Below are 27,966 nucleotides of genomic sequence, written 5' to 3'. Positions count from 1 at the left end.
TCCAGGCAGCAGCGAAAGACTCTGGAACCAGAAGGAAAAGAGAGAGAGGGAGGAAAAAAAAATTGTCTCCCTGGCCCGGGGCCAGCGTCCCAGCCCCCCTCGCCGCCGGCGCGCTCCAGCCAGGGAAAACAACTGCTCACTTCTCCCTGCGTCCTCCCCGCGCGCTCCCTGCTTCCCGGCGGCCGCGGGAGAGGAGCCCGGCCAGGGGGAGGCGCGGAGCGGGCTGGCCGCCTGGCCTTCCTCTCCCCTCGCTCCTCCTCTCCGCCTCCACTTGCTCCGGCCTCCTCGTTCCAGCCTCAGTTCGGGGCCTGGCTGGGTTTCTCCCGGCCAGGGAAGTTTCTTCGCTCTACCCTCAGTGCAGCTTCCATTGCTCGCCCTCGCAAAGGGGATCCCGGCTGCTCCTGCTGTCCCTCCCTACCCTCAGCTTCTCGCCCCGCTCTGCCCCCCTGCAGCCCTCTCCCCGGCTCCCAACACTCGATCTTCTGCTCGGGCTCCACCCCCGATCTCCGAGGGTCTTGCGGCCCCGGATGCCCGGGCCCCGAGGGGCTGCCCGCGGCCTGGCCCCTGCGATGCGCCAGGCCGGGGCATCGGAGCTGCTGGCGCTACTACTGCTGGCGCTGCTGGGCCCCGGCAGCGGGGTCGAGGGGGGGCCGGCCGGCGAGCGGGGCACAGGCGGGGGCGGGGCGCTGGCCCGCGAACGCTTCAAGGTGGTCTTTGCGCCGGTGATCTGCAAGAGGACCTGTCTGAAGGGCCAGTGTCGGGACAGCTGTCAGCAGGGCTCCAATATGACGCTCATCGGAGAGAACGGCCACAGCACCGACACGCTCACCGGTTCTGGCTTCCGCGTGGGTGAGGGCCAGGGGGCTCTGGCTGGGGACATAGGGAGGGGCAGGCAACAGCACCAGGCGGGAAACAGTGGAGCACTGGGTATAAGAGCCTGGGAGCTGAGACACAGCGGTCCAGATCTGGGCCAAGGGGTCTTGAGAGGCTGCAGTCTTTTGGAAGACAGAGCGAGGGGCTGTATGGAAGCCTGGACTTCTAAGTGCTGGATAAGGGTTGAGGCTTAAGCTGGAGTCCCGGATGACACAGATTCCTGGGAGGTGCTCAGTTATAAGAGGGAGCATTCAAGGGGTTGGAGAGATGAGAGCAAGGGTAGGGAGTTGTGAAGAAGGGGGTTAATATTCCCTCCAAACTGGAATCTTTTTAAACTGTCCCAAGTTTGGCCTGGTGGAAGACACCTGTGTTCTCAGGAAGGCGGAGCTAGGGTCAGGACTGGAATTAGGGAGTTAGCTATTGACAAAATCTGAGGGGGGAAGGTTTTGAGACCTACGAATTAGGGTACTAAACAGTGGTCCGGGCCTGATGGTAGGGGTCATTTTGGGTCCTCAAACAGCTAGTCTGTTTCCTGTATCACTCATAAGTTCCAAATATCTGAAAGGCCCTCAGAGCTGCCTCCACTCCAAGCCTGAGGGCCTCCTGGTCAACCTAAAGCCCACCCCCTTCCTTTAGCATCTCTCTAAAGAGAAGGCCTGGTGCTCAAGACTCCTCCCCTGGGGCCCTGTGGGCTAGGCAGGGGGAGGTGTCCCAGTGGTAATTACCCTCCTGGACAGGGTAATTAGGCCGTGCCCAGGATGGTACCAGGAAAACAGCCCCTCTCACACATTCTTATATTCACTCGAAACTCACAGCTCCAGACCCAAGGAGTCCCACTCATGAGCTTCCCAGTTCTCACGAGGGCTGTGTGTGTGTGTGTGTGTGTGTGTGTGTGTATGTGTGTGTGTGTGTCTGTGTGTGTATACACATGCACAGGCTTTGTTTGGCATGGCATGATGTGTTTAGTTGTGTTCTGTGTGTTTCGGGTGTGTGTCTACAGTCACTGTCTGGGAGTGTTTACACAGTGAGGCAGTAGTATTTGTGTCAGAATGAGTCTGTGTGTGTGTAACAGGATGACTGCGTGTGAGTGTATGCATGCCCAGCCTCTCGGGCCCCCTGCCCGGCCATCCTGTGCATGCTGCCCACATCCCCCAGGCTCAGTGCCCGGGCCACAGTGGGAGGATGTCACTGAGAGGTCACACTCTCACCACGATGGGTGACTCACTGGAAAGCAGGAAGAAGAGGATCCTGCCTCCTCTGGCCCAGGACATACCTCTGTTGCCCTTGAGGCCTAATCTCCAGACAGGATGGGATAGGCTAGTCTGGGATGCTCTTAGCCCACCCTCATGATCAGGAATGCCCCTGCGAGTGTCTGGGAACAGCACAGACACCTATCCTCCCTATGAAGTGAAGTGGCCTTAGAACAGCCAGGAGAGGAGCTATGGTTGGAAGTCAGGAGCCTCCTTTGGGACACAGAGCTGAGGACCACCAGGCTCTGCCCTCCAAAAAGCCTTTAATAGTTGGAGAGGCAAATATGAGTACAACTCAGGAAAGTTCCAGCCAGGCTGGGCAGAGGGTGGAGACCGGGAAACCTCTTTTCTGGGAGAGACACTGGGCCCTGAATGGTCAGATCTGAACATGAAGCAACCAGCAAGAACTCCATAGGTGTGGGTAGAGAAACAACCATGAGAACCCTGGCCCACCAGGAAGAGGTAGGTAGGTCCTAGGCCAGGGGTGTGCAGGGGACGAACAAAGGGAGTTGGAGTAAAAGAAGGTTCTGGAACATGGTCTTGAATGTTCAGAGAGCAGAACAATAAGATGAGTGAAGGGGTGGGGTTCTTTTTGGCTAAAACGTTGCCTGAGGCAGGTTTCTCTAGTCGCGCTGGAACTGTGGACAGGTGGGCAAAGGCCCTGAGGAGGACCAGAGATGGGTTCCATGTGGCTGAACAGTCAAGAATTCCCAGGGGGTAATCATGCCCAGGTAGACAGAGGCACTGAGTTCTGTTAGTTTCCTGGGCCAGATCCTGGTGAGGTGAGACACGGTGTCACTGGCAGCCGTGTGAGCTGGGGTAGGTAGCAAGATGGAGGAGATGAGGGTGAGCACGAGAAACGAGGCCTGAACTAAGGGGCGAGCTTTAACGGTCACTTCTGTACACCGTTACACACTGGGGTAAGCATCTGTGTAGACATTGCTCACTTGAGAACATTACCCGGTAGATGTGGCCCAGACACATGGGAAGGGCAAGAAAGTTCTCAGAGACATAAGGGGACTGGCCAGGAGTTAAGCCCAGAACTTAAGATTCCACAATCCATCATGGTCATGGAGAGAAAGGCTTTGGGGACCTTCAGAAGGCCACTTTCATGCCTGCTTATTAATTGATTGGTTCTTTAGATGTCAACATTTTTGGTTCTCTGTAAACTCCAGATATTAACCTTGTCATGGACAGAAGCTGCAGAAGGCTTTCTTCCATCTTCTGGACTCTCTTTTCTGTTATTTTCTTTTGCTATTAAGGGTCATATGTGTGAGTTTTTAGTAAAGTCAGGCTCCCAATTAGGGCAGAGCTAGTAGGTGGCAAGAAAGTCTGAACGGTGAGCTAGGACGTGGGCCTGAAGAGAAACTGGGCTCTGACCCTTGTCTCCTCCCTAGTGGTGTGCCCTCTACCCTGCATGAACGGTGGCCAGTGCTCCTCCCGAAACCAGTGCCTGTGTCCCCCGGATTTCACCGGGCGTTTCTGCCAGGTGCCTGCCGCAGGAACTGGAGCCGGCACCAGCAGTTCAGGCCCCGGACTGGCCCGGACCGGGGCTATGTCCACAGGCCCACTGCCGCCCCTTGCCCCAGAAGGAGAGTCTGTGGCTAGCAAACACGCCATTTATGCGGTGCAGGTGATCGCAGATCCTCCCGGGCCGGGGGAGGGTCCTCCTGCACAACATGCAGCCTTCTTGGTGCCCCTGGGGCCAGGACAAATCTCGGCAGAAGGTACTAGGAGACGGGCAACCCGGGGGTGCCTAAATGGGCGGGCAATAAGGGTTGTCGGATCTGGGCGCGGGCCAGGCCCTGGAGGAGCTCAGCGTCGCGACCCTCCAGGAGCGGGACAGCCCTGAGGCCACCGCGCCCCGCCCCCCAGTGCAGGCTCCGCCCCCCGTGGTGAACGTGCGTGTCCATCACCCTCCTGAAGCTTCCGTTCAGGTGCACCGCATCGAGGGGCCGAATGCCGAAGGCCCAGCCTCCTCTCAGCACCTGCTGCCGCATCCCAAGCCCCCGCACCCGAGGCCACCCACCCAAAAGCCACTGGGACGCTGCTTCCAGGATACACTGCCCAAGCAGCCTGTGAGTGAAACCACAATTCCAAAAGAACAGTCATTCTATTTCAGGGTCACCTGAGTCACATCGTGACTGCATACAATCGAGTGTCACAGGTTGAGGCTGGAAAAAGGAAAGGGGCCTCAGGAGGGAGACGAGTAGGGGCGGGGCACTCCGTGATTCCTCTTCACATCCCTTCTTCTAGTGTGGCAGCAACCCTTTGCCTGGCCTCACCAAGCAAGAAGATTGCTGCGGTAGCATCGGAACTGCCTGGGGACAAAGCAAGTGTCACAAGTGCCCACAGCTTCAGTGTGAGTGCCTGGCTCCCTGTGGTATCCCCCACAGCGTGACCGTGACCGCTATCCTTCTCCCCTCCCAGCTATGGGAATCTCCCGCACACCATCCCCAATACAGCCTCTGCCCCCAAATTTGTTGGTGAATCCACCAAATCCTTGTCTCTTCCCCAGAGCCCTCATTTCTTTCCTGCAGAACCACAGTGTCCCCCCCCCCCCCGTCTTGTTGCTACTGTGCCTGTCCTTTCTCTGCAGATACAGGGGTGCAGAAGCCAGGACCTGTACGTGGGGAGATGGGTGCTGATTGCCCCCAGGGCTACAAGAGGCTCAACAGCACCCACTGCCAGGGTATGGTCAGCTGGAGAGTCTGTGGGTTGTAGGGTGGATCAGTGGTCATGGGGGTGTCCCAAGGTGGGAGAGAAAGGGTCTTATGAAGGCAGAACCCTCAAGTTCGTCATTGCAGCTTGCTGCCACCCTATTAGCCTGGCTACAAGAATCAAACTATTTATCACAGACATCAACGAATGTGCGATGCCCGGCATGTGTCGCCATGGTGACTGTCTCAACAACCCTGGCTCTTATCGTTGTGTCTGCCCGCCCGGTCATAGCTTGGGTCCCTCACGCACACAGTGCATTGGTGAGACTTGGGGACTCCTGGTCCTGTGAATTCACAAGGTTGGATAGGAGGGGCAGAGCTTCAAGCAGAGTCAAGAGGTCAGAAGAGGTGGGGGGGGGGTAAAGGGTTGATAGGAGAAAGGAGAAGACTCAGAGCAGATCGAACCAGTGGTGAGTCACATGACCTGAGGTCAGAGGAATTCAGAGCAACTCTAATCAGGAGTCAGTGGTCACAGAGGTTTTAGGGAGTCTCATGAGGTCAGGGCCACATATGGATCAAAAGTTGACAGAACAGTGAAGTAGTGTCTGAAGCAGCTGGGCAGAGGGACATGGACAATGCTCAGGTCTTGCCCTCCACTACCACCCCTGCAGCTGACAAACCTGAGGAGAAGAGCCTGTGCTTCCGCCTTGTGAGCACTGAACATCAGTGCCAGCACCCCCTGACCACACGCCTCACCCGCCAGCTCTGCTGCTGCAGTGTGGGCAAAGCCTGGGGTGCCCGGTGCCAGCGCTGCCCAGCAGACGGTACAGGTGAGGCCGAGGCCCGCAGTGGATGGTGGGGGATGGGAAGCCAGGCTGGGTACCTACCAGGAGTTCACTCGCTGCGGTGTCTGCGTCTCACAGCAGCCTTCAAGGAGATCTGCCCGGCTGGGAAGGGCTACCATATCCTCACCTCCCACCAGACGCTCACCATCCAGGGTGAAAGTGACTTCTCCCTTTTCCTGCACCCCGATGGGCCACCCAAACCCCAGCATCTTCCTGAAAGCCCCAGCCAAGCACCACCACTCGAGGACACAGAGGAAGAGCGAGGTCTGGCTTGATGCAGTGACTCCAGATCCACAGATAAGACTCATGGGCTGACCGTCCAAGGCAGGAGTTCTCAATCTGTGGGTCGGGACCCCTCTGGGAGGGGGGTCACATAGCAGATATCCTGCCTATCAGATATTTACATTAGGACACAACAGAGGCAAAATTACAGTTATGAAGTAGCAATTAGATAATTTTGTGGCTGGGGGTCACTACAACATGAGGAACTGTAGTAAAGTGTCACAGCATTGGGAAGGTTGAGAACCACGAACACCCTTCTCCCCCCCAGGCCTTACCCTCTTTCTTGAGCTATCACCTCCTAGGCTGCCACTGTACAAATCGACCTCAACCACTGTGCTCTAGGCAATAACTACTAAGCAAACCCTAATTCCAGGATCTAAGCCTTGACCCTTGACCCAAAGGCATGCCCTTTGAATTCTGAGACCCACCCTAGTTATATACCTTGATCCTTGATCTCCCGTTCTGACATAAATAATATTCCGCCTTCTCTTTTAGGAGTGACCATGGACCCAGTGAGTATGGGAGCCCGGGTGGAGGGGGTAGGGAGCCGAGGGAGCCAAGGAGGGCTTATATTACCATAACCACAGCCAGTGAGCGAGGAGCGATCGGTGCAGCACAGCCACCCCACTACCACCACCTCACCACCGGCCCGGCCTTACCCAGGTGAGCGAGGCACTGGGGAGGCGTGTGCTCCTGGTGGGTGCTCCTGTGAGGACTGAGTGGCAAAGCTTGGGTGTAGCCTGCAGGAGGTAGGAGGCTCAGTCACCAGCCTTGCTTTCTGAAAAGCCCCTGCTTCTGCCCACAGAGCTGATCTCTCGCCCCTCCCCACCTACCTTCCACCGGTTCCTGCCAGACTTGCCTCCATCCCGAAGTGCAGTGGAGATCGCTCCCACTCAGGTCACGGGTAAGGCCTGCCAACAGGACCACATCCTGAAACAGGCTGCACATCCAGCTTTAGTGCTCCTTCCAACACTGCGTAGGCTAACAGGCCAGCACTTGCCCAGAACTCGGAGCTGGGAAGGGCCAGTGACCTGGAGAGGTGTCACTCTGCTTTCCGGGGGTCCTGTTAGTATGATGGCCAGATCAAACAGAGAGTCTTCGTTGTTCAACTTATATTTATTGAGCATCTACTATGTGCCTCCCAGATAAACCCCAACCAAAGCAAACAGATCAAGTCTGGTGTGGTGGTTCACACCTGTAATCACAATACTCAGGAAGTTCAAGGTTAGCCTGGGCTACAGTGTGAGAGCTGCAAAATAGAACAATAATTAAAGTCTAGCATGTCTCATAAATGCTACTCAACAAGGTAAGTTAGAAAAAACAGGAAGATTGTAACAGTAGACAGCAATGAGAGGTTGTGGTGTGTGTGTGTGTGTGTGTGTGTGTGTGTGTATAGTGTTTAAAAGATTGCTAGACACTCAAGAGAAGTGGGGAGGGGAGGGACATGCAGATTCAGAAAAAGAACATTCCAGGGAGGTTAAGTCTGGGCAAAGGTGTAAGAAGTATGAATCATTGGTGGAGGAGGGAGAAACCACAGAGAAGCAGGGGGAAGCATAGAGCCGCCATAACAGGCCCAGGGTTGATGCTAAAGGCTATGAGAAGTGTCTGCAAGGACTTGAGCATCGGAGCGATTGCCAACACAACCTGAGCAGTCTCTGCCAGGCTCTCTGGGGCAGAACTTCACAGAGCATCCATTTGCTCTCTTACTCTGAAGGGGAAATGCTTGCCTCGTTTTCCAGATGTAAGACCCAGGCTCAGAGAGGTTTAGCAATTTATCCCAGGTCACAGAGAAGACAGGGGGAGCCTATGTCGTAGGGACTCAAAGGCCACAGTCTGTGACCCTGAGCCTAGGTGAGTTCCTGAGATGAGGGGCTCAGGTGGAATGTGGGAATGTGGAGGACAAGGTGCCTGGGAGGAGAGCAAGGAAGCCTGTGGACAGATACACCAGGCAGAGAGCAGCCTATAAAAACCTACCGGTCAGGTGTGTTTTGGCAAAGCTGAGTTTAGCATCACCCTGGGCTCATGGAAAAGTTGGGGACTAAAAGGGGAGAGGAAGAAATGGAACTTATAACCAGAGGACAAGCAGAGTCCTCCATCTGACCATCTGGACACAGTTCTGGCCCAAGTTGGGTTCCTAGAAACTGACTGGTATCTGTCTTGGAAGAGGAGACAATTGACCATTGGAAAATGGAGGACACGGGTCCTTGAGCAAAGGGGTGTTGAAGTCACTGGCTAGAAGACATTAATAAACCTGAAACCACAGGGTTTAAACTTTCAAGGGGACTGGCAAGAATGGCGTCTCAGAGACTCTTGGAAAAGAGCATTAAGAACATAGGGCACTTAGCCGTCGTGGTTTGATTTGAGGTGACAGGGGTCAGGCTCTTAGAATGCTAGGTAGGCATGGAAGTAATGAAGGTGGCAGGGATGACAAGGACACCAGAGTCCTATTTGAAGACTGTCTGGCATTAGTATTACTTGAGATAATGTTTAGGAACTCCTAGGATTTAAAGACCCATATACAGAAGCAAGAGGTCACTGTGAGACCAAGCTCTCCTAGTCAGTAAAGCTGGTGTCAGTATCTGTCTCCGAGGTACGGCAGAAAGCACATATTCCCTCATCAGCCCCTTGACCCGATCCCCCCATGCCACAGAGACTGATGAGTGCCAACTGAACCAGAATATCTGTGGCCATGGACAGTGTGTGCCTGGCCCCTCGGATTACTCCTGCCACTGCAACCCGGGCTACCGGTCACATCCGCAGCACCGCTACTGTGTTGGTGAGCCGTGGGTGGGGGGCGCTAGGGAGGGGGTAGGGATTGGCCTGGGAGGAGCCTGAGAGCTCACAACTTGCTTTGATGTCTCCTCGGCTGATCCAGATGTGAACGAGTGCGAGGCAGAGCCCTGCGGTCCCGGGAGAGGCATCTGCATGAATACTGGTGGCTCCTACAATTGTCACTGCAACCGAGGCTACCGCCTCCACGTGGGTGCAGGGGGCCGTTCGTGCGTGGGTGAGCGCCACCAGCCCCTGGCTAACCCGGGTATACTGGGTGGGACCAGCTCCTACTGCCCGCCCCACGCCCCATCGCATCCTGTCTTTGCTCAGACCTGAACGAGTGCGCCAAGCCTCATCTGTGTGGTGACGGTGGCTTCTGCATCAACTTTCCTGGTCACTACAAATGCAACTGCTATCCCGGCTACCGGCTCAAAGCCTCCCGACCACCCGTTTGCGAAGGTGGGTTACCCTCCAGACCAAAGTGGGTATCACAGCCGTCCCTCAACTCAGGATGGGAGCAAGAGGCCTGCACCCATCGCTGAGCCTCTCAGTTAAGGAAGCTAAAACTGGTCCATTTTGCCTTGATTTGTGACGGAGGGAGGCCGTGTCGAGGACTATGAGCACCGGATCAGCTTTTATCCCCAGACCTGTTCCCTTCCTTTTCCCTTCCATGTAGACATCGATGAGTGTCGCGACCCTAGCACCTGCCCTGATGGCAAATGTGAAAACAAACCTGGCAGCTTCAAGTGCATCGCCTGCCAGCCTGGCTACCGCAGCCAGGGGGGCGGGGCCTGTCGTGGTGAGGGCGGATCTGGCTTCATGTGGGGGGCGGGCCTCCTGAGATTAAATTTCCGCCCCTAGCCCTGGGGAGCAGTGCCTCACCCCAGCAGTTTGTAAGTAGGGCACAGTATGATATTAGGGTTCTTCCCTGTAGATGTCAACGAATGCTCCGAGGGTAACCCTTGCTCTCCTGGCTGGTGTGAGAACCTTCCGGGCTCTTACCGTTGCACGTGTGCCCAGGGATATGAGCCCGCACCGGACGGCCTCAGCTGCATAGGTGAGCTCCAGCATGCTAGGCGGGCCAGATACTCTCATCCACGGAAGTCAGTAGTTGGTGAGGGACTAATTCTGCTGTCTTACTAAGGCTTATGTTTTCAGCGAAGCAGCTGGACTTTGGAGGGTGATTTTTTTTTTTTAAAGTGTATGGATGTTCTACCTGAATGCGTGCATGTGTACCACGTCCATACCTAGTGTCTTCAGAAACCAAAAAAGGGGATCAGATCTTCTGGAACTGGTGTCACTGACTTTGGTGAACTCTTAAGTGGATGTGTCCTGTGTAAGATCAGAAAATGACCTTAACTATTGAACCAACTTTTGTCTCTTAAGAGATGAGGTTTGAAACTTTAGTTTGGGAAGCTTAATAATTTGAAGGAAAAGAAGATGTCAGACTGGGAGAATCATTGCCCTCTTCTTCGTGGTAATATTTAAATACCAAAAACTAGACCAGACACTAGAATTCAGACAAGTTGGGAAACTTAACAAAGTTGTTAACTAGCAGAGACAGAGGTCGAGGAAGGAGGCTTGCATTTCCCTAAAGGATGGTAGGAATTAGCTAAGCAGAGAAGAATGAGAGAGCAGCATGCTTCGTGGATGGATGGGATGCAGGCAGTAGCCTGGGATCGCCATGAGATGCTTTGATAGTAGAACAAATTGGCTAGATGTCAAGGTCAGGGTAAGAGGGGAGTCTGATTTGGTGCCTCCATGTGTGGTGCTGTCCATTGGGATAGGGTCCCTGGGATTAGGCCTCGGGCCCCTTTAAAGGGGAAGTTAGGGAGCCTATCCACGCTAGATAAACTCCATTTGGGTCTCAGTCAGAAACGCCAGAAGCTGAGCAATGTAGGTTAGGTTAGAATCAGACATGTCCCTAAGAACTATGGTTTGCGGACCGTGGGGGCTATGGAGAGCTGAGGTGAGCCTGCTTACCCAAGGAGATAAAGTTGGATGGAAGAACATCTAGCAGGGCCTCTTGTCACCAGTACTAGGGAAGGTGGGATAGATGAAAGGGCATCAGGAGATGGTAGGCATGGTAGGGCTAATGGAAGGTGGCTAGGCCTTCAGAGCACCACCTGAGAGGCTAAAGAACTGTAAGCAGTATAAGAAGAGAGGGTACCTCTTGTTTTGTGAGTGTGGGTGAAGGGTGGGAAAACATGAGCTCCTTAGCATTAAGTATGGCCATGGAATCCTGGGAACACTTGGCTTGGACACCCATGCTGGTTTTTATGTGGGAGCAGGGTGAAGGCTCCCTAGGCCTCAGCTTTGTGCTTCAGACAAATGGGCAGCAGTGGGAAAACAGTAGCAGAAGCCTGAGGCCACAGAGCCTGGTCCCCTGACCCTCGTCTGTGCCCTGCAGATGTGGATGAGTGTGAGGCTGGGACCACGTGCCATGATGGGATCTGCACGAACACACCAGGCTCCTTCCAGTGCCAGTGCCTCTCCGGCTATCATCTGTCAAGGGACCGGAGCCATTGTGAGGGTGGGTGAGGGATCACAAAGCCCAGGCGCTGGCCTGTTTCTACCTACCCCAGGATCTACTGCCCAGGTCCAGTCCCCATCCAGATTCCAGATGTGACTTGAGGGTGTGGGAGAGACCCAGGGCTCTTGGAGTAGGGAACTCAGATAACTCTGAGTTTATGGGATCAACCCATGAAACTCTCCCAACCCTAATTACAGACATTGATGAATGTGACTTCCCTGCGGCCTGCATCGGGGGTGACTGCATCAATACCAACGGTTCCTACAGATGTCTTTGTCCCCAGGGCCATCGCTTGGTGGGCGGCAGGAAGTGCCAAGGTAGGAGTTGGCAGTGGGCTCCTGACAGGAGCGGCAGGGCAGTGTGACCTATGTGACACACTGTCGGTTTTCTGCAGTCTTTGTATCCACCCACTCCTCCCTCAGCCCATCTAACTCACTCACCAGTGCATTTGCTCTCTAACAAGGACCGCCCTGTAGGCTGCAACATTTCTGTGTTTCTTTTCTTTTTCTTACTTTGTGCATGTGTGTTTGCCTGAATCATGTTTGAGAACCACATGCATACAACCCTGAGAAAGCCAGAAGAGGGTGTTGGAGCTACAGATGGTTGTGAGTGAACATGTGGGTGCTGGGTCATCTGGAAGAGCCACCTCTTCAGCCACTCCGCTCAGCCCCTTACAGATGATAATCTGACCCATCAACTGACTGACCGCTATGCTCATGCGCCGCCATGAGGCCTGCACACCCGTTTGCCAAGTGGTGTACTAGGTCTTTCAGCCATGAACTGGGCTCCTAGATTGGAGAGAGGCATGAAAATGAGCCTCAGGTTCAGGGTGAAGTACCCAGAAGCTAATTAAAGGGAGGTGACTATAGAGTTGAGATTTGAAGTACAAGTGGTTTTTCAGCAGGGGCTCGATGAAGGAAGGGCTCCCTCAGTAAGGAACTTTGGGTGGGAAGGGATCTCTCTGGGTGGAAGGGTCTCAGCAGGGGCTGGGGGGGGGGGAAGGACCTCTCTGAGTGGGGTTCTACCCCATGAACAGCAGTTGCAAAGTATTCAATGTATTTATAGAGGGGTGGGGACAACTTTCCCTGGAGCAAAAATTTGGGAGGAGTGAGAATGTGGACAGCTACACAGGAGGCTGAGGCAGGAGGATATCAGGCAACAGACTTCAAGGAATAACAAAACTGAAAGGTGGTGGGAGATGAGCAGGAAGGTCTCTGAATGTCAGCTGAGGGTCAGGAGGACCTAAGATTTACACAAGCTGACAGCAGTGTCATTAACAGTCACACACAGACAGGCCCAAGGAGGCTCTGTTGTACCAAAGCAGAAACTCGGGTTCTGAGCCTGTGTAGGCCTTGGGGCATACCCCAGGGAACGAGGGGCTGGGTCTCTCCACAGCTGAGTTTGCTTTTGCTTCCTGGTCTCCTTGTATCTCCTAGATATAGATGAGTGCAGCCAGGACCCAGGCCTGTGCCTGCCCCATGGGGCCTGCGAGAACCTCCAGGGCTCCTATGTCTGCGTCTGTGATGAGGGTTTCACACTCACCCAGGACCAGCATGGGTGTGAGGGTGAGTACCCTCCCTTCTCTCAGACTAGTAACCCATGGAGCTACAGCTGGCCTGGAGATGTGTCCCAGCTCCGCCTTTTTGAATTCATGGAACAGGAAGAAATCCTCTTTGCCTAGGAGAAGTGGGTGGAGCTAGACCTCTCACCAGGTGACAAGAAGGGCCAGGGCGGGTGAAGGCCAGAGTGGGTGCAGTTTTGGGGTACAGTAAACAGGGCCAAAACTACTATCTCCATGAACTTGAACTGTCACCCCCTCTCCAGAGGTGGAGCAGCCCCACCACAAGAAAGAGTGCTACCTTAACTTTGACGACACAGTGTTCTGTGACAGTGTATTGGCTACCAATGTCACCCAGCAGGAGTGCTGTTGCTCTCTGGGAGCTGGCTGGGGAGACCACTGTGAAATCTATCCCTGTCCAGTCTACAGCTCAGGTAAGAGGGGTACGCCCACTCCTTCCCAGAGGAAACCAAAGGGAAAAGAGGAAAGAGCAGATGTGTGGCAGGTGCGTGCTCAGCCCTGCTTTTTCTTCCCTCACTCACCCTGCAGCGGAATTTCACAGCCTGTGTCCGGATGGGAAGGGCTATACTCAGGACAACAACATCGTGAACTATGGCATTCCAGCCCACCGTGGTAAGCTCTGACCTGGCACCTCCTTACTCCTTCCCATCACAGTTTGGCTCGGTTTAAGGGTGCTGCTTGGGTCTGCCACATGCTGAATAAGCTTCACCCCTTACATCAGCTTGGCTCTAATAATCCCCACCAAAAACCCAGTCTTGGGTTCAACTTCCCAATAAGCCCCGCCCATGAGTCTAGCTCCCTCTTCCCTAAACTTCCACATAAAGGATGGCCGTTGGGCATTCACCTCGTTTCCCTTGGTTACACAGACATCGACGAATGCATATTGTTTGGGGCAGAGATCTGCAAGGAGGGCAAGTGCGTAAACACGCAGCCCGGCTACGAGTGTTACTGCAAGCAGGGCTTCTACTACGATGGCAACCTGCTGGAGTGCGTGGGTGAGCACACCTCCGGGTGGTATTCCTGGGGAAGCGGCCTAATCCAGGCCTGCTCCTGTCACCAGCCCTTCTTTCTCTTTGCAGATGTGGATGAGTGCTTGGATGAGTCCAACTGCAGGAACGGAGTGTGTGAGAACACACGCGGCGGTTACCGCTGTGCCTGCACGCCGCCCGCAGAGTACAGTCCGGCGCAGCGCCAGTGTCTGAACCCGGAGGAGATGGGTGAGGCCCGGGGGATCAGTGCGGGGTGCAGAAGGGAGCAGAGCCCGGGCTGAATTGTGATTACCACCTCCACCAACCCCCTCCATGTCCCATAGACATGGATGAGTGCCAGGATCCGGCTGCTTGCCGCCCTGGCCGCTGCGTCAACCTCCCGGGCTCCTACCGCTGCGAGTGTCACCCGCCCTGGGTGCCCGGGCCCTCTGGCCACGACTGCCAGCTCCCAGAGAGCCAGGCGGGTGAGGGCGACATTCGTCCTGGGCCGATTTTGAGTCTTGTCAGGGTGGAGCCCCCGGGCCACAGTCGGCAGCTGGGGTGGGACAACAGTGGGTAGTCCCTGCCTCCCTCCTGCTTATGTGGGTCATGTTCCACAGAGCACGCCCCAGAGCGACGTGAAGTGTGCTGGGGCCAGCGCGGAGAGGACGGCATGTGTATGGGGCCCCTGGCGGGACCTGCCCTCACTTTCGATGACTGCTGCTGCCGCCAGGGCCGTGGCTGGGGTACCCAGTGTAGACCGTGCCCGCCACGTGGTACTGGTGAGCTACCCCAGAGGGACTAAAGGTAGGGACAGGGATACAGCAGTGTTTGCTGACTCTGAATCCACTTCCAGGGTCCCAGTGCCCGACTTCACAGAGTGAGAGCAATTCTTTCTGGGACACAAGTCCCCTGCTACTGGGGAAGTCTCCGCGAGGTGAGCGAGGCCAAGGGAGCAGAGGTGTGGATTAGAGGCCCTTAGTGGGGAGCCCATGTTGATATCTGTGTTCCTCTGGCCCATATAGACGAGGACAGCTCGGAGGAGGATTCAGATGAATGCCGCTGTGTGAGCGGCCGCTGTGTGCTGCGGCCAGGAGGGGCAGTGTGCGAGTGTCCTGGGGGCTTTCAGCTGGACGCTTCCCGTGCCCGCTGCGTGGGTGAGCAAGATGTTCGGGACAGAAGGGCAGAGTCAGTGGGGATCAGACTGCACCATAATGGGACTTAGCTGAAGCCTGCATGTGTTTTGCCACCTTGCAGACATTGATGAGTGCAGAGAGCTGAACCAGCGCGGGCTGCTGTGCAAAAGCGAGCGGTGCGTGAACACCAGCGGTTCCTTCCGCTGCGTTTGCAAAGCTGGCTTCACTCGCAGCCGCCCGCATGGGGCCTGTGTGCCTCAGCGCCGCCGCTGACACAGTCTTAGCCCACACCTCAGTGATCATCGAGAGTATTTCCCACTGGATGAGAGCATGGACCCAAGGATCCTTCGGAGCCCACAGATCTTCCCACACCCCAAACACCCAAGGGTGCTCCTGCTGCAGAGCGCTGTCTGCTTTCATCCCCGAGGATAATTCCTAGAAACGTCGAAGTCAGCTCTGCCCCTTTAATTTACTCTTGGCTTTCAAGGCAAATTGATATTCACATCCAAAGCTAGTTGGGATGGCAGCACCAAGACCTACTGCTTGGACGGGTTAGGCTGAGCTGGAACCCAGGATGTGAAATAGAATTTATTGTGGCTCTGATTATGTACACTAGATGTGCCTGACCTGCTGACCAGGCTCACATGGTTTGTACAATAAATACATCCGCCAGGCCTGCTCTCCAATGGATGGAAATGCCCAGAGGTTTGGGGGTGGGGCTATCAGTCCAACTTCCGGGCTCCCAGCTTCATGGGCCCCTTGGTGGCCTTCTTCTCTGCCCGCTTAGCCTCCATTTCTCTTCTCCTTTCCTCTCGCTTTTTTCGGGCCAGCTCTGCCTTCATCTGTCCTGGGATCAGGAAGGAAAGGATGAGTGTGTTGAGCAGTTTCAGCTCTCTGGTCCTAACAGGTCCCTGGTAGCTCCTCATGGGAAATACTCACTGCTCTCAGCCTCCAAGCCTTCCCAGGTATCTTCACCCCAGGAGTCTGGGTCTGGCCTAGGCTGAAAGGGAAAAGGCAGGCTGAAGTGGGAGTCAACGCCCAGTACAGTACACTTCGAGCTGTGCTCTAGTGAGCCAGTACCTGAGCACTGGGACGAACAGACAGGGCAGCAAAGGGGTCGCCCTTGTCACTGGGCTCTGCACCACCCCAGTTATACTCGCTAGCTAGCCGGGTGCCTTCTGGGGGAGATGCCACAGAGCTGGGTCCCTGCCAGCCCTGGTCCCAGGAGCCCTCAACTTCCCAGCTGCTCCAGTGTGATTCCAGAGATTCCTGGTCTGGGTGGCTAGCCTGTGAGGGAACAGTGGGAAAGACAGGCCAGGTAGAGTAAATGACCAAACAGTGCTCTATACAGACCCCTGCCTGACCCAGCCCACCTGTCCAGCTCGGCTCCCTTGGCCCTTGGCACTCCAGTCATCCTGCTGGGCCAACACAGACTCGGCTTCCTGCTGCATGGTAAGAAGGAGAGATGCATGACCAGCAATATTCTCACCCCCAAGATGGCAAGTACAGTGAACCCTCCTGGCCGTGACTCTGCTCTTCGGGTTTTTTATTGCTTTTGAGCCCTACAAGCCCTCTCTTCTCTGACCCAGCTCTAAGGGCCCTGGAGTTGAATAGGACCTCAGTGGCTGTTGCTGGCCTATGATGACCATCCATAAAGCTCCCCTACCAGGATGCCATGCAGATGAGGGCGGCCCAACTCTAGGCTGTGCACTCCGCTGAAGGACAACCCGTGCCTCGAGCTGGGGTCCCTGGTGAGGCCTCAGCCCTGCTCACCTCCAAGCTGCCCCAGTCCTCATCATCCCATCTGTCAGCCGCCGTGCTGTCTTCTGCAGCATCCTTGTCTTCCTGTGTCTCCCAGTGGCCTGAGGTCGCAGGGGTAGCAGGGGCAGGGGCAGGGGCAGGGGCAGGAGCAGGATTTCCTATAAAACAGAGTTCTCACGGTAAAGGAAAGAGATGAAAGGAGAAGGGGTATCACAGAGGCCCAAAGCGTGACTAGACAATGCCCTGTGCCTTATGTTTCTGTCACTGCAGCAGGGGAGTCTGACAATAGCTCTCAGCCCTCAGCCACTGATGTATGTAGTGAGCCTGGGACTCACCCTCTGGCACTGGTTTTTGGGGCACAGTGGTCTCAGATGGCACAGGTGTGGGGTGTGCTCGGATCAGCTTGGAGGTGAGCGAGGACACCCCGGTCACAGCCCAGCCTGCCCAGCTGGCTGCAGCTCCTCCTGTTCCAGGACTGGATGCTGCATGGACATCCTTCTCTAGACAGTGAGAGATATACAGGTACACGCGTCAGGTTGAGATGACAGAGAGGACAGCTCTGTAACACAGTGACGCATGGCAAACCTCCAATCTACACAACATCTATGGCAACTCGCTGGGGGTTCCCAGCTTTCAGATGCTCCCATGGGATAGGACATACCAGGGGACAGTGAAAGACACAGCAAAGTGAAAGAACATGAATGTGGGTCACTCACCTACTTCTGCCAGCTGGGTAGGATCCTCTGACACAGACTCTAATTTGGACAGGAAGCTTCGAATGGTCTTAAAGGCCTGTGGAGTAGCAAGAGGCCAAGCTGGGTGCTCCAGCATTGCAAGGTACAGTTAGGCCTCTGGGAATATCTCCAAGCCCAGCCCCCCGGTCTACCCTGGCTGTGGCTTACCTGATCCCGCACAGATTTCTCAGGGTCCACAGTAAGGCCGCAGAGCACAGGCAGGATCTTATGGGCACAGTCATCCATCGAGTAGAGATTGTGAGTAGCAGCAAAACCCAGGACACCCGCAACCCGGGATGGTGCAAATGGGTCCTTAGTGGCCCGGCTGAAGGCAGAGGTGAGGACTCTGTGTCTAGTCTGAGAGTCCAGATGGGTAGGAAAAGGATGGTTAAATATACCGAAGCAACAAGCAGCCCCAACCTACCAGACCTCACTTCCCAGATCAGGAGCCATTCTGGACCCGAGATCTAAAAATGTGAACCTATCAATCTCAACTTTAAGAAAAGAATTTATGGGCTGGAGAGATGGTTCAGTGGTTAAGAGCACTGACTGCTCTTCCAAAGATCCTGAGTTCAAATCCCAGCAACCACATGGTGGCTCACAACCATCTGTAATGAGATCTGATGCCCTCTTCTGGTGTGTCTGAAGACAGCTACAGTGTGCTTATATATAATAAATAAAATAAAATAAAAAATTTATGTCAGGGAAAGGTGGCACATGCCTTTAATCCCAGCACTCAGGAGGTAGAGACAGGTGGATCTCTGTGAGTCTAAGGCCAGACTGATCTACAGAGCTGGTCCTAGGAAAGTGAGGGCTACAAAGAAAAACCCTATCTCCTATCTCAAAAATCCAAAAACCTAAAACAAAAAAAGAAAGAACATACCTACAATGTGGACCTAGGTTTCTCTTGGACCACTGGGTACCACATTGCCTCAAGGTGCATACAGCAGCTTCCCTGAGGTTAACTGTGTACCTCTGCTGTCCTCAAACTGACTCTTGTATGCCACCATGCTCAACTTTCATTCAGTCTTATTAACTGTCCAGGCACATAGGCTTTGTAGCCCAAGAGGAGGCAGCCCTCCTTCCACAGCTCTACAGGACACTCACACCAGCACTGAGGTAGGAGCCGATTTTGCCCAAGCAGACTGTGGTATTGCAGCGGATGGGACCCTGGTCGTCTTTGGCTTGTAGCCTTGCGAAGTGCTTCATCAGCTCCACGTTGAGGTTGGTCTCATTCAGCTTTGGGGCCAAGAGCAACATGGACTGTAGAGGAGAAAGGATGGAGGGCACTGTGAACACGTGTAAGAATGCACTACTGGGAGAATTTGCAGGCTGCTAGTAGGCTGTCATCTGTCTAGCCCAGTCCCCTCCCACCTAGTATATAAAAAAGGGAGTCCCCTATTTCTAGCTCCCTTTTATGGCAAGACCGCAGAAGCTTGCCTACATTTGACCCTGTTCAAACTTATATACCACACACTCTGACCACACGTTCAGGGATGGCTGGGAATGAGAAATAAGATAATGCCCCACAGACATGCCCAAAAGCCAATCTGAGCTAGGCAATTCCAAATTTTGAGCTTCCCTCTTTCTAGATGACTTCAGACTGACAATAAAATGAACCAGAACAAGGGCCCGTTCTCTCTTACCTCTGACCCTAAGGAGTTTTGATACCCCAAGTTCTTTCTACAGTTTTAAGCTTTTGTTCAGTCTGCCCCGACCTGGGTGAATGCTCGTCTTACTGAGATCTGGGTGGTCAGAACCTTCAGCTTCTTTTGTATCTTAAGTCTCCTGCCCTTTCTGCTCTCTCCCTGCATGGCATGCACACCCTGATGCTTGGATCCCCAAGGCTCACATGCAGTGAAGGCAGGGTTGCTGCCTCGGTGTAGCTCGGAGTCACACTTCCAGGCAGTGACTGGTTCTGAGCGCTCAAGCCTCACCAGTGCTGCCGGTTGTTGGGAGATGATGGGAGCTATGGGCATGAGCCTGGTTCAAGGCAGTGGATCCTTGGAAGCTGTCACTTGCCCAGCCCCTCCCCCCTGTCCTTCTGAGATGAGGAAAGTATTTCTGCTTTCACTTTGTGGTCCTGCCAGAATATCCCCGCTCTCCCAGGGCCAGACGCAACGGAGCTGTGACCATGGACTGAAAGCCCTGACACTGACCCCAGAAATGACAGATCTTCCCCCTTTAGGGCATTTCAGGTATTTGGTCACAGTGGAGTAAGCTGAGAGCACAGTCCCCTGGTGCCATCCCTAACCAAGACTTTTTCCCTGTACTTTACCTGTGCACGGTCAGTGCCAGCTTAGCGCTTCCACCTGACAGTAAACAGCTGCCCATATCGCAGCCCAGCTGTTCCCACAGCCTGCTCCTCAGCCTCTCAGCACACTCCACCTTCACACACAGCCTGCTCCTTAGCCTCTCAGCACACTCCACTTTCACACACTTCACCTTCACACACTTCACCTTCACACACAGCCTGCTCCTCAGCCTCTCAGCACACTTCACCTTCACACACTTCCAGCACCTTAGCCTAGAAGCCACAGAATCATCCTTAACTCCCACAAAAGATTGTCAGTCCAGTTTCATTCCCCGAGTGTGGCCATCATTATCCTAGCACCCAACAACTCCTAACAGCTCCACGCCGGCCCGATAGTCAGGCTCCACAAAGAGTACAATCTGTGTACCCTGGCTGTCGTAGAACTCGCTTTGCAGACCAGGCTCACCTTGAACTCAGAGACCCACCTGCCTCTGCCTCCTGAGTGCTGGGATTAGAGGTGTGCACTACCACACCCAGTAATGCAAGTCAGACCCTGCCACTGCCCAACCCAAGTGCAGCTCTAGCCTCACTTCCAGTGGGTGTGCCAGGTGCTCCAATGACTGTTATCTGTCTGACCCCACCTGACATAACCACACACTCCCAGCATGCTAATTCCTTCTTTGTTACATCTACATTATTAGAGACCCCCCAGCCTCAGAGCCTTTGCATGTGTTGATCCTCCTACAAGGAGCATGTTACTTCCATGACATCTAGCAAACTAGATCAAGGCAGTCCCTTCCCTTCTTATGACGCTCTTCATGTAGCCTAGGCTGGTCTTGAACCTATGATTCCCCCTGACTCTGCCACCCTTGCACTGGGATTACAAGAGCTTCAACATCTGGCTAAAGCAGCCTTTTTGAAACATTTCTGAAACACCATACATAGACAGGCTGGCCTAGAATTCACAGCTATTCTCCTGCCTGTGCCCCTGGGTGCTGGTGTTATAGGTATATGCCTCCATGCTAGGCAGATAGGTAGTCCTGCATTTAAAGTTCCAAACTTTCCTTTCTATACCCCCATTCATTTCCTGATAAAATACACATCTTTTGTTTATTGTCTGCTGGGCCCAGTGTTTGTCCCATTCACAGACTGAGGAACAAGCTGCCAATGTGTGCTGTGTCCCAGTATGGGGCCAGGCAGGCACTGAGAGCTGCTTAATGTCAACACAAAGTACTGCGGGCCAAGTCACCCCAAATCCCTCCCAATTTTAAGGCTACACCCAGGCACTGAATTGGTAGCATGCCTCCATATGAACCTTTAGGCTTAAACCAAAGCCTGTGTTCCAGAGAGAACTACTTCCCTGTCTTGGGAGACAAGGGGTAACCATTTAAGGCCTAACTATACTCACCTTGACTGTCTGCTCCCGGATGGCGGGGTTGGTGTCCAGGAAGCCATGTGTGACATGGGGGAAGATCTGGGTGTTGACCGTTGGCTCATCAAGGTATTGGATGAACTGCTCCATCTGTGACCCAGGATAGGGCATGAGAAAATAGCTGCACCCCCACTGAAGTCACAGGCCACTATGGCTTTGGCTGTTCCAGTGCAGACACTGGCCACCAGGTGGCCTCCTGAGGAAGCCCAGTTCATGCATGAGTGAGTGTGTGTCCCCTCAGGAGGAAAGTGCATGTGATAGTTGGATAGGAATTGGTTCCTGGAACTTAGGAGTCACTAGTTCTTTCTGGCTCCTAAGGACCCTCTAACCTAGAAGCCAACAATCTGTAGCTCCAGCCATCTTGGGACTGACAGGAGAAATCGTGTCCTACTCTAAAGGACCTAAGTGATGGAGTCTGGAACACCCAAGGCTGCAAGGAGCCCTGGGACCAGCTCCACCTTCCTTCCCGGCCCTTCAGCTGTGAGGTGGCCATGGAAGATGTCTCTAGGGTCCCTAGGTAACCAAAGCACAGGCTCTGGCCATTTGCCTAAGGCTGGGGGTGATCAGAGCCAGGATGAGGTCTGGGTGGAGGATCTTGGCAGAGACTGGCTGAGGCGTCTACCTGCTGGAGAAGGCGGATGCGCATGGCACGGTCAGTGGATGAGAACATCTTAACCACCACAGGGATGATCTTCTGCTGGTATTCTTCAGCACTGAGGAATTTTCCCACCTGAGGAAGGAGCAGGAAGAGAGTTTGGCCACACCCACAGGGCTAGAGCAACTTCACAGGGGTTGCCCTCAACTTGCTTGGGCTCACTGCTGGCTTCCTAGGGAAGGAATGAGCTAATGGTGGAGAAAACATTTCCTCAGCAGAACTGTGGCCCACACTCTGCCCCAGGTAACTCTCACTTTAACCTTCCTCCATGTTTTAGAGTCAGTGGAGAACTCAGTATCCCTCCCTATAAAGTAGAGCCTGTATGACCCATGCACACAAAATTCTGCCTATGATTTCTGAGGGTTCCAATTAAATAGAATTTGATAGCTGCAAATTCTAGACTTTTAGACTCTTCCAGCAAGACTCTTCAGGGGTAAAGAGTCTCCTGGGATGGGTAGGAGCCTATGTCAGCACTGGCTGGCTAGAGTTAGAGGCAGAGGGGAAGATCAAGCTGCTGAAAGTCAGAGAGTTGAGTTTGGAGAGGAGTGGGTTGGAGATTCCTGGGCCCTGGAAACCAGTGGGGCTGAAGCAGGGGTCTGTAAGCAAAATAACTTGGATACACAGGGACTGTCCTTCCCTAGGCTAACAAGTCCCTCAGCAGGTAGTCCTTGCTTGCTAAGTCATGAGGATACTGGGTTTGAGTCTACCCTGAGTATGCTTCTCACCCAGTGCTGTATCCACCCAGGTCTCTGGATCCCACAGCTCCTGGCCCCATTTACCTTGAAGAGAGGTGTGAGGACCACAGCCCCAGCATTGCCAAACTCAAAGGCAGTCAGTAGCTGGGGCAGCACCTTGTGTCGACAGAAATCTTCAGGAAACGAGTCTAGACTCTTGCTCAGTTCTTGGAAGAACTTCTGCTTCTCAGCTGGCTCTTTGATCTGGGGGAGCATAGACAGGGTTCATGGAGGAAACCAGCCATATCATGTACACTCCAGTTGGATGAGGGCAGGGGCCACCCCAGTCTGATGGAAGAGAAGCAATGCTATGGAGTCCAGGGGTGATCTCCACCACAGAGTGATCATGGGCTGACTCTTCACCTGCAGAGTGGTGTAGCAATACTACTACAGCTTGGAGGCTTCAACCAGAAAATGCTCATAAAAGCTGCCAGCGAGCCAGGTCTGACCCCCACATTGTGGCCAGCACTAAGGAGGTGAAGGCAGGAAGATCTAGAGCTGGAGGGCAGCCTCGGCAACACAGTGAGATCAAGGCCAGCCTGGGCTATATAGTTAAGAGTCTTTTAGGGACCATCCTTGCTATATCCCTGCCACTCAGCCTATAAGGTAATCAATCACTAAGGGATTGCATGTCTTCTACTGTTCTCAACAACCCACAAGAGGAAACTAAAGTTCAAAGCAGGAAGGATCTTACTTGGCTCCTTGCCCTGCCCTTGTTGTACACATGGAGTGGGGTTTCTGGAGAGCCACAGAAAGTCAGGAAATAGGTACACAGTCTTCCACCAGACCTGGGCCAAACCAGGCTTGACAGTCATTAGTCTTCTAACACCTCTACCCTGAGGCTGTGGTAGCCACAGCACAAATTTCGTGAGCACAGTCTGAAAACTAAAACATCCACATAGGGCATCGCAAATAACCGTCTCCACAATGTTATGGCACAACAGGAAAGAACATTCATTTTACCAACAGGCAAGCCAAATCACAGACAGAAAGAGAGCTTGTTTAAGGACACACAGCTAAGAAGGAACCAGCACACCTCTGTGACTGCATACTGCAGAAAGATGCTGGCACTCTCCCATTTACAAAAGACTATGAGGGCTAAGGGTCCCATGGCTGGAAGCTGGTTATAGTGGCACATGCCTTCCAAGCATCGGGGACACCAAGGCAGGATGGAGGATACAATCCCGTCCTGGGATTCATACTGAGACCTTGCCTCAGGGAGAAGAAAATCAAGTATTTGGGTAGTCATTACCCAAAGCCTCCTGTGTCTCGTTTTATTGCCACCCTCAGGAACAGCCTGGCTCAGAAGCAGTGACCCTGGCTGAGGTGCAAGAAGCCAAGGTGGCTTGAAGCTGTGTAGTCCAATGTGGGAAACAAGCTCTGACCCCAGAGCCGGAGAGGTGACAAGTAAGGTTCAAAGAGAGTGAATCACAGCCGAGGCCACTCTTCCAGAGAGTCACAGAGGGCTCTCTTATTCCCACGTTCTCCTGGGGGTTAGCCAGAAACCACCCATTTTCTATGGAGTACATTTTCAGGGGACAGGCAGAGTCAGCCAGCCATGTGAGGAGAACTCCACGTTAACAACCCCACCCTCCCCCAATGGCCAGGAGACATCAGGGCTCAAGCAATCCCAGCTGCTTCTTCAAGGTATAAAACTTTGCCACCAGGCATGGTGAATCATGTCTTTAATCCCAATACTTAGGGAGACAGAGGCAGGAGAATCTCCAGGAGTTCGAGGCCAGCCTGGTCTACATGACATAGTGAGTCTTAGGACAACCAGGGATACATAGTAATACCTTGCTTAAAAAAGAGAGAGAGAGAGAGAGAGAGAGAGAGAGAGAGAGAGAGAAAGAAAGAAAAGGGCTGGAGAGATGGCTCAGTGGTTAAGAGCACTGACTGCTCTTTCAGAGGTCCTGAGTTCAATTCCCAGCACTCACATGGTGGCTCACAACCATCTGTAATGGGATCCTATGCCCTCTTCTGGTTTGTCTGAAGACAGTGATGACAGCATACTCACATACAGGAAATAAATAAATCCTAATAAAAAAAAGAAAAAGCAAAGATACTGGCCTACCTGCTTCACCCCAACAATGCACTCTGTTCCTTTGAGGCCTGCCACCCTCCTGCCCAGCTCCTGATTCTGTTTCCTGTTCTAGCTGGGTCAGAGCGGAGCCTCAGGCCTTTGTCACTACACTAAGAGAGGCTGGATGCTGCTGACTCTCTCCCTTGCACTGACATGAATGCTGATTCAGAAGTGAAGCACAGGGCACCCCCTTCCCTGTGCTCTTCTGTCTTCCGGGACCATCTTTCCCAAGTCACCTTCCAGATGGTTCCTACCTTTGAGTCTTTCAGGTCCTAGTACAATTCTCCTCTCTAAGTGATCCTCAGACACGGGGTCATTTTCTTCCAGCACTTACTCAGGGAGCATAGGTTTTCTCAGTAACACTGCCTGTCTCTCTCCTGTAATGAGAGCTCCCAAAGGTAGGGACCTGTTTGTTTGCTCCTTGCTGGATCCTCGAGGGCAGGTCTGACTCTCCTCCCTCCCCAGCACTTTGTGTGGTACCCATGAGGAACACAGCAACAATGCAAGTATGAACTGACTGACAGGTCATTGCTAAGTGGCAGAGGGAGTCATTAAGAACCTACTGTGTGCTCACATGTATACAGCAGCCCTCCCTATCTGCCTCCACAATGAGTGGATTCAACAACCAGAGAAAGAAGTATCAGGAAAGAAAGCACTACCTGTAATATGCACAGTTTGCCCAAATATCATGATATAGTAATTACACAGGATATACGTTATCTAAGGAGCTAGTAAGTTAGCTACAGATAATTTAAAGAATACAGGAGGCAGTGGTGTAATGGCTCAGTGGGTTAAAGTACTTGCTGTACAAACATGAGGAAATGAGTTCAAATCCCCAGCATCCATGTAAGAAGCTGGGCACAGCCCAACACACCTGTAACCCCAGGGCAATGGAGATGGAGACAGAAGAAACACTGGAAATTGCTGGCTCCAGCTTGAGTGAGACCCTAAGTAATAGGGAATCACACAACAAGGGATAGAGGGTACCTGATACCCTCCTCTAGCCTCTGCACATCTGCACATAGACAATCCACATCCTCACACATGTATATACGCACATTTATATATGACACACACACATGCACGCACGTGCGCACACACACAAACACACACATAACTGTGGAAGGATATAAATTATGTACAAGTACTATGCCATTTTACATTGAGGATCAGAACATTTACCAACTCTCAGGAGTCCTAAAGCCAACTCCCCACTGTGCTGTTAGTTCTGACATCTGGGAAGGGAGAATCTCAACTGAGAAAATGCCTCCATCAGATTGCCTATAGTCAAATCTGTTGGGGATACTTTCATGTTTAGTGACGGATATGGGAGGGTCCAGTCCACTGTTGGCAGTACCACTCTTAGGCAGGTGGTTCTAGGTTGTATAAAAAAGCAAACTGGAGTAAGCCAGTGAGCAGCATTCTTGCCTCCACACAATTCAAAAGTGAGATGCTAAAACAGAGGTGAGAGGTCCTAGCAAGGGATCTCGGCAATGGGTTGTGGGGCTCACCTGAATCTCCTCCAGGAAGAGGTTGGTCTCAACAAAGCGGTTGCTCATGAAGCCACCAGGTGCCCGGCAGTTCTGCAGGAAACGGGCTGGGTTGGGGCGTACTTTGGGGTTGGCTCCCACCAGCTCACAGTAATGGGTCACCAGGGATTTAGGGATCTATTAAGAGAAGGTTACATGTCAAAGAAAGAATAATGGGTGGGTGACAAGAAAGAAGGGCCTGGAGCAGATAAGGCAGGCAGAGGCTGGACACTTACCTTCCCAGGGTTGCGCAGGGCAGCTGCCCGAGGTAGAGACCCATTGAAAACTTCCCAGATGAGGCAGCCCAAGCGCCACATGTCTGCTGACCTGTGGCAGTAACCCAGAGCTGTTCAGGGCTCCCCAGCAGATACTAGTGATACCTCCAACCTGCTTTAGGTACCAAACACCCACGGTATCACAGGCCCTGGCTGTGTTCCTGCACTGACCCCCTAGCCCCAAATAGTTCATTAGCCCAACACACAGCTTTCAAATTGAGAAGCACCAAACACCTTAACAATGTCCCTTTTAACCAACCACCCTCCTCCTAAGATCCTGCTTCCCTTCCCAGGCAGGTAGCAAGGGTCAGGGGTCTCTCGGCTAGTCTAGGGTCCTGAAGGTGCAGGGGTCTCCAGTGTAGGGCAGATCAGGGTACAGTGACATCAGGCACCCACCACTTCTCTTTAACTGCTCTGCTACTGTTATCAGCCAACTCCGGGGGATCATACTGCTCAAGCTCAGGGATCCCCTTGCTGGGTGGTCCCCCGCCGTTGCCCTGTGCTGAATACATGTAGTCCAGACCCCCAAGTTTCCACTCGCCGGCCCTGTCCACGAACACAGCAGCCATGCAGACATTATTGTGGATGAGGTTGCAGTCGTTGACCAGGAAGCTGAGGGCTTTCACGATCTGGTGTAACCCCCAGGACAGCTCCTGTTCCTTCAGGCCACCTGCTTCTGCTCGTGCCTTGAGGTATGTTCCCAGTGGGGTCACAGCCTCTGTCACGATGTGGAGGCACTTTTCTGTCTGAGTAAGAAAAAGGGTATCAGGGCACGATTCCAGTAAGGAAGGGAAGGTGAGGGACGTGACTGGGAAAGAGGTAGTGGAGAAGATACCAAATCTGAAGGTGCTGAAGCACTTGGGTACAAAGTGAGGGCCTGAGGAGAGTAAGATGGGCAGATCGGGCGACAGGTACCTCCAACCCATCGATATAGGCCAGGATGTTGGGGTGTCGGAGAGTTTTGAGGCGTTTGAAGGCAGCTTTGGCCACCTGGGTCTGCTCTTCGGCTCCGGGTTTCACATCATACACGAAGATGGACACGGCGCTGCCTGTGGCCTGGTGGAGGACACAGCAACCTGAGAGGTGCGGGCCAGGTGATCCAACCTGCCTGGACTATAGCAGCTCCAAGCCAGTCTCCAGAACAGAAGTGAAGGGACTCCAGCCAGTCTCGCCCCAGGACAGCCCTTAAGGATCTAGCCAGGCCCATGTGATCCCCGTCCGGTTTGCTGGTCCCTCGATCCTTCCGCCCCGCCACGTCGTCACTGCTCGCCCCGCTCCCAAGCCCGTTGCCAGAATCCTTGGTCGCCGCCACGTCAGGCCCGGCGCGACACAACGAAACCGGCATACAGACTAGGAAAGGCCGAGGTCGGCCGCGGCCTGCGGAGCAGCGCAGTACCTCACCTTTTTGCGGCCTCGGTGTAGGATCCAGGGCCCGGGCGGCCCGCCTTCGGGGGGCTCAGGACTCAGCTCGAACGGGAAGTCCCGGACCGGGTCCCGAGCAAAGAACCACATCGTCGCCGCCGCCACGGGCTCGGGAGCCTCCACTCCGGGTCCTCCGGCCGCCCGAGCCGGGGCGGGGCGGGGCGAGATCAGAGCCACTCTGGTCTGTGG

At 53.8% G+C, this 27,966-nt stretch overlaps 2 protein-coding genes across 5 annotated transcripts; one reads left to right on the top strand and one right to left on the bottom strand.

The window, feature by feature from the left end:
* The first annotated feature begins 161 nt into the window (after positions 1-161).
* LTBP3 (latent transforming growth factor beta binding protein 3) lies at positions 162-15,571 on the top strand. Of its 3 annotated transcripts, XM_080912314.1 has the most exons (28): positions 162-849; positions 3,521-3,850; positions 3,999-4,201; positions 4,380-4,485; positions 4,723-4,815; positions 4,982-5,104; positions 5,455-5,613; positions 5,707-5,892; positions 6,406-6,422; positions 6,498-6,573; positions 6,716-6,814; positions 8,561-8,686; positions 8,786-8,917; positions 9,013-9,141; positions 9,359-9,481; positions 9,617-9,739; positions 11,093-11,215; positions 11,413-11,532; positions 12,652-12,780; positions 13,040-13,207; positions 13,323-13,406; positions 13,661-13,789; positions 13,874-14,011; positions 14,107-14,247; positions 14,383-14,544; positions 14,619-14,699; positions 14,788-14,919; positions 15,020-15,571. In XM_080912314.1, the coding sequence occupies exons 1-28, from the start codon at positions 528-530 to the stop codon at positions 15,169-15,171; spliced, it is 3,906 nt and encodes a 1,301-aa protein (XP_080768440.1). In that variant the 5' UTR covers positions 162-527; the 3' UTR covers positions 15,172-15,571. The 3 variants fall into 3 exon arrangements, with proteins under 3 accessions (XP_080768440.1, XP_080768438.1, XP_080768439.1); XM_080912312.1 differs by lacking the exon at positions 14,107-14,247; XM_080912313.1 differs by lacking the exons at positions 162-849; positions 14,107-14,247 and having other exon boundaries at positions 3,672-3,850; positions 3,959-4,201.
* Positions 15,474-27,966, bottom strand: SCYL1 (SCY1 like pseudokinase 1). Of its 2 annotated transcripts, none has more exons than XM_080912315.1 (17): positions 27,757-27,966; positions 27,271-27,411; positions 26,752-27,101; positions 26,317-26,407; positions 26,063-26,218; positions 22,514-22,672; positions 21,702-21,809; positions 21,056-21,169; positions 18,501-18,656; positions 17,562-17,750; positions 17,376-17,451; positions 16,995-17,159; positions 16,672-16,817; positions 16,272-16,343; positions 15,979-16,185; positions 15,838-15,898; positions 15,474-15,745 (listed from the first exon to the last, which is right to left on the bottom strand). In XM_080912315.1, the coding sequence occupies exons 1-17, from the start codon at positions 27,865-27,867 to the stop codon at positions 15,621-15,623; spliced, it is 2,427 nt and encodes an 808-aa protein (XP_080768441.1). In that variant the 5' UTR covers positions 27,868-27,966; the 3' UTR covers positions 15,474-15,620. The 2 variants fall into 2 exon arrangements, with proteins under 2 accessions (XP_080768441.1, XP_080768442.1); XM_080912316.1 differs by having other exon boundaries at positions 16,272-16,340.

This window comes from Micromys minutus (assembly GCF_963924665.1).
Source record: "Micromys minutus genome assembly, chromosome: 2".
Taxonomy (NCBI): Eukaryota; Metazoa; Chordata; class Mammalia; order Rodentia; family Muridae; genus Micromys; species Micromys minutus.
Note: the sequence above shows the minus strand (reverse complement) of the source record. Positions and strands in the feature narration are given on the sequence as shown.

What these genes read in the sequence shown, in the direction of transcription:
- LTBP3 (XM_080912314.1), top strand. Translation starts at nt 528, where the DNA reads ATGCCCGGGCCCCGAGGGGCTGCCCGCGGCCTGGCCCCTGCGATGCGC. An exon ending in CAACAGCACCCACTGCCAGG is followed by an intron (nt 4,816 to 4,981) that starts GTATGGTCAGCT and finishes TATTTATCACAG; the next exon opens with ACATCAACGAATGTGCGATG. An exon ending in CGCTCCCACTCAGGTCACGG is followed by an intron (nt 6,815 to 8,560) that starts GTAAGGCCTGCC and finishes CCCATGCCACAG; the next exon opens with AGACTGATGAGTGCCAACTG.
- SCYL1 (XM_080912315.1), bottom strand. Translation starts at nt 27,867, where the DNA reads ATGTGGTTCTTTGCTCGGGACCCGGTCCGGGACTTCCCGTTCGAGCTG. An exon ending in AGGACTGGGGCAGCTTGGAG is followed by an intron (nt 16,344 to 16,671) that starts GTGAGCAGGGCT and finishes CTTACCATGCAG; the next exon opens with CAGGAAGCCGAGTCTGTGTT. An exon ending in CTGTTCGTCCCAGTGCTCAG is followed by an intron (nt 15,899 to 15,978) that starts GTACTGGCTCAC and finishes TTTCCCTTTCAG; the next exon opens with CCTAGGCCAGACCCAGACTC.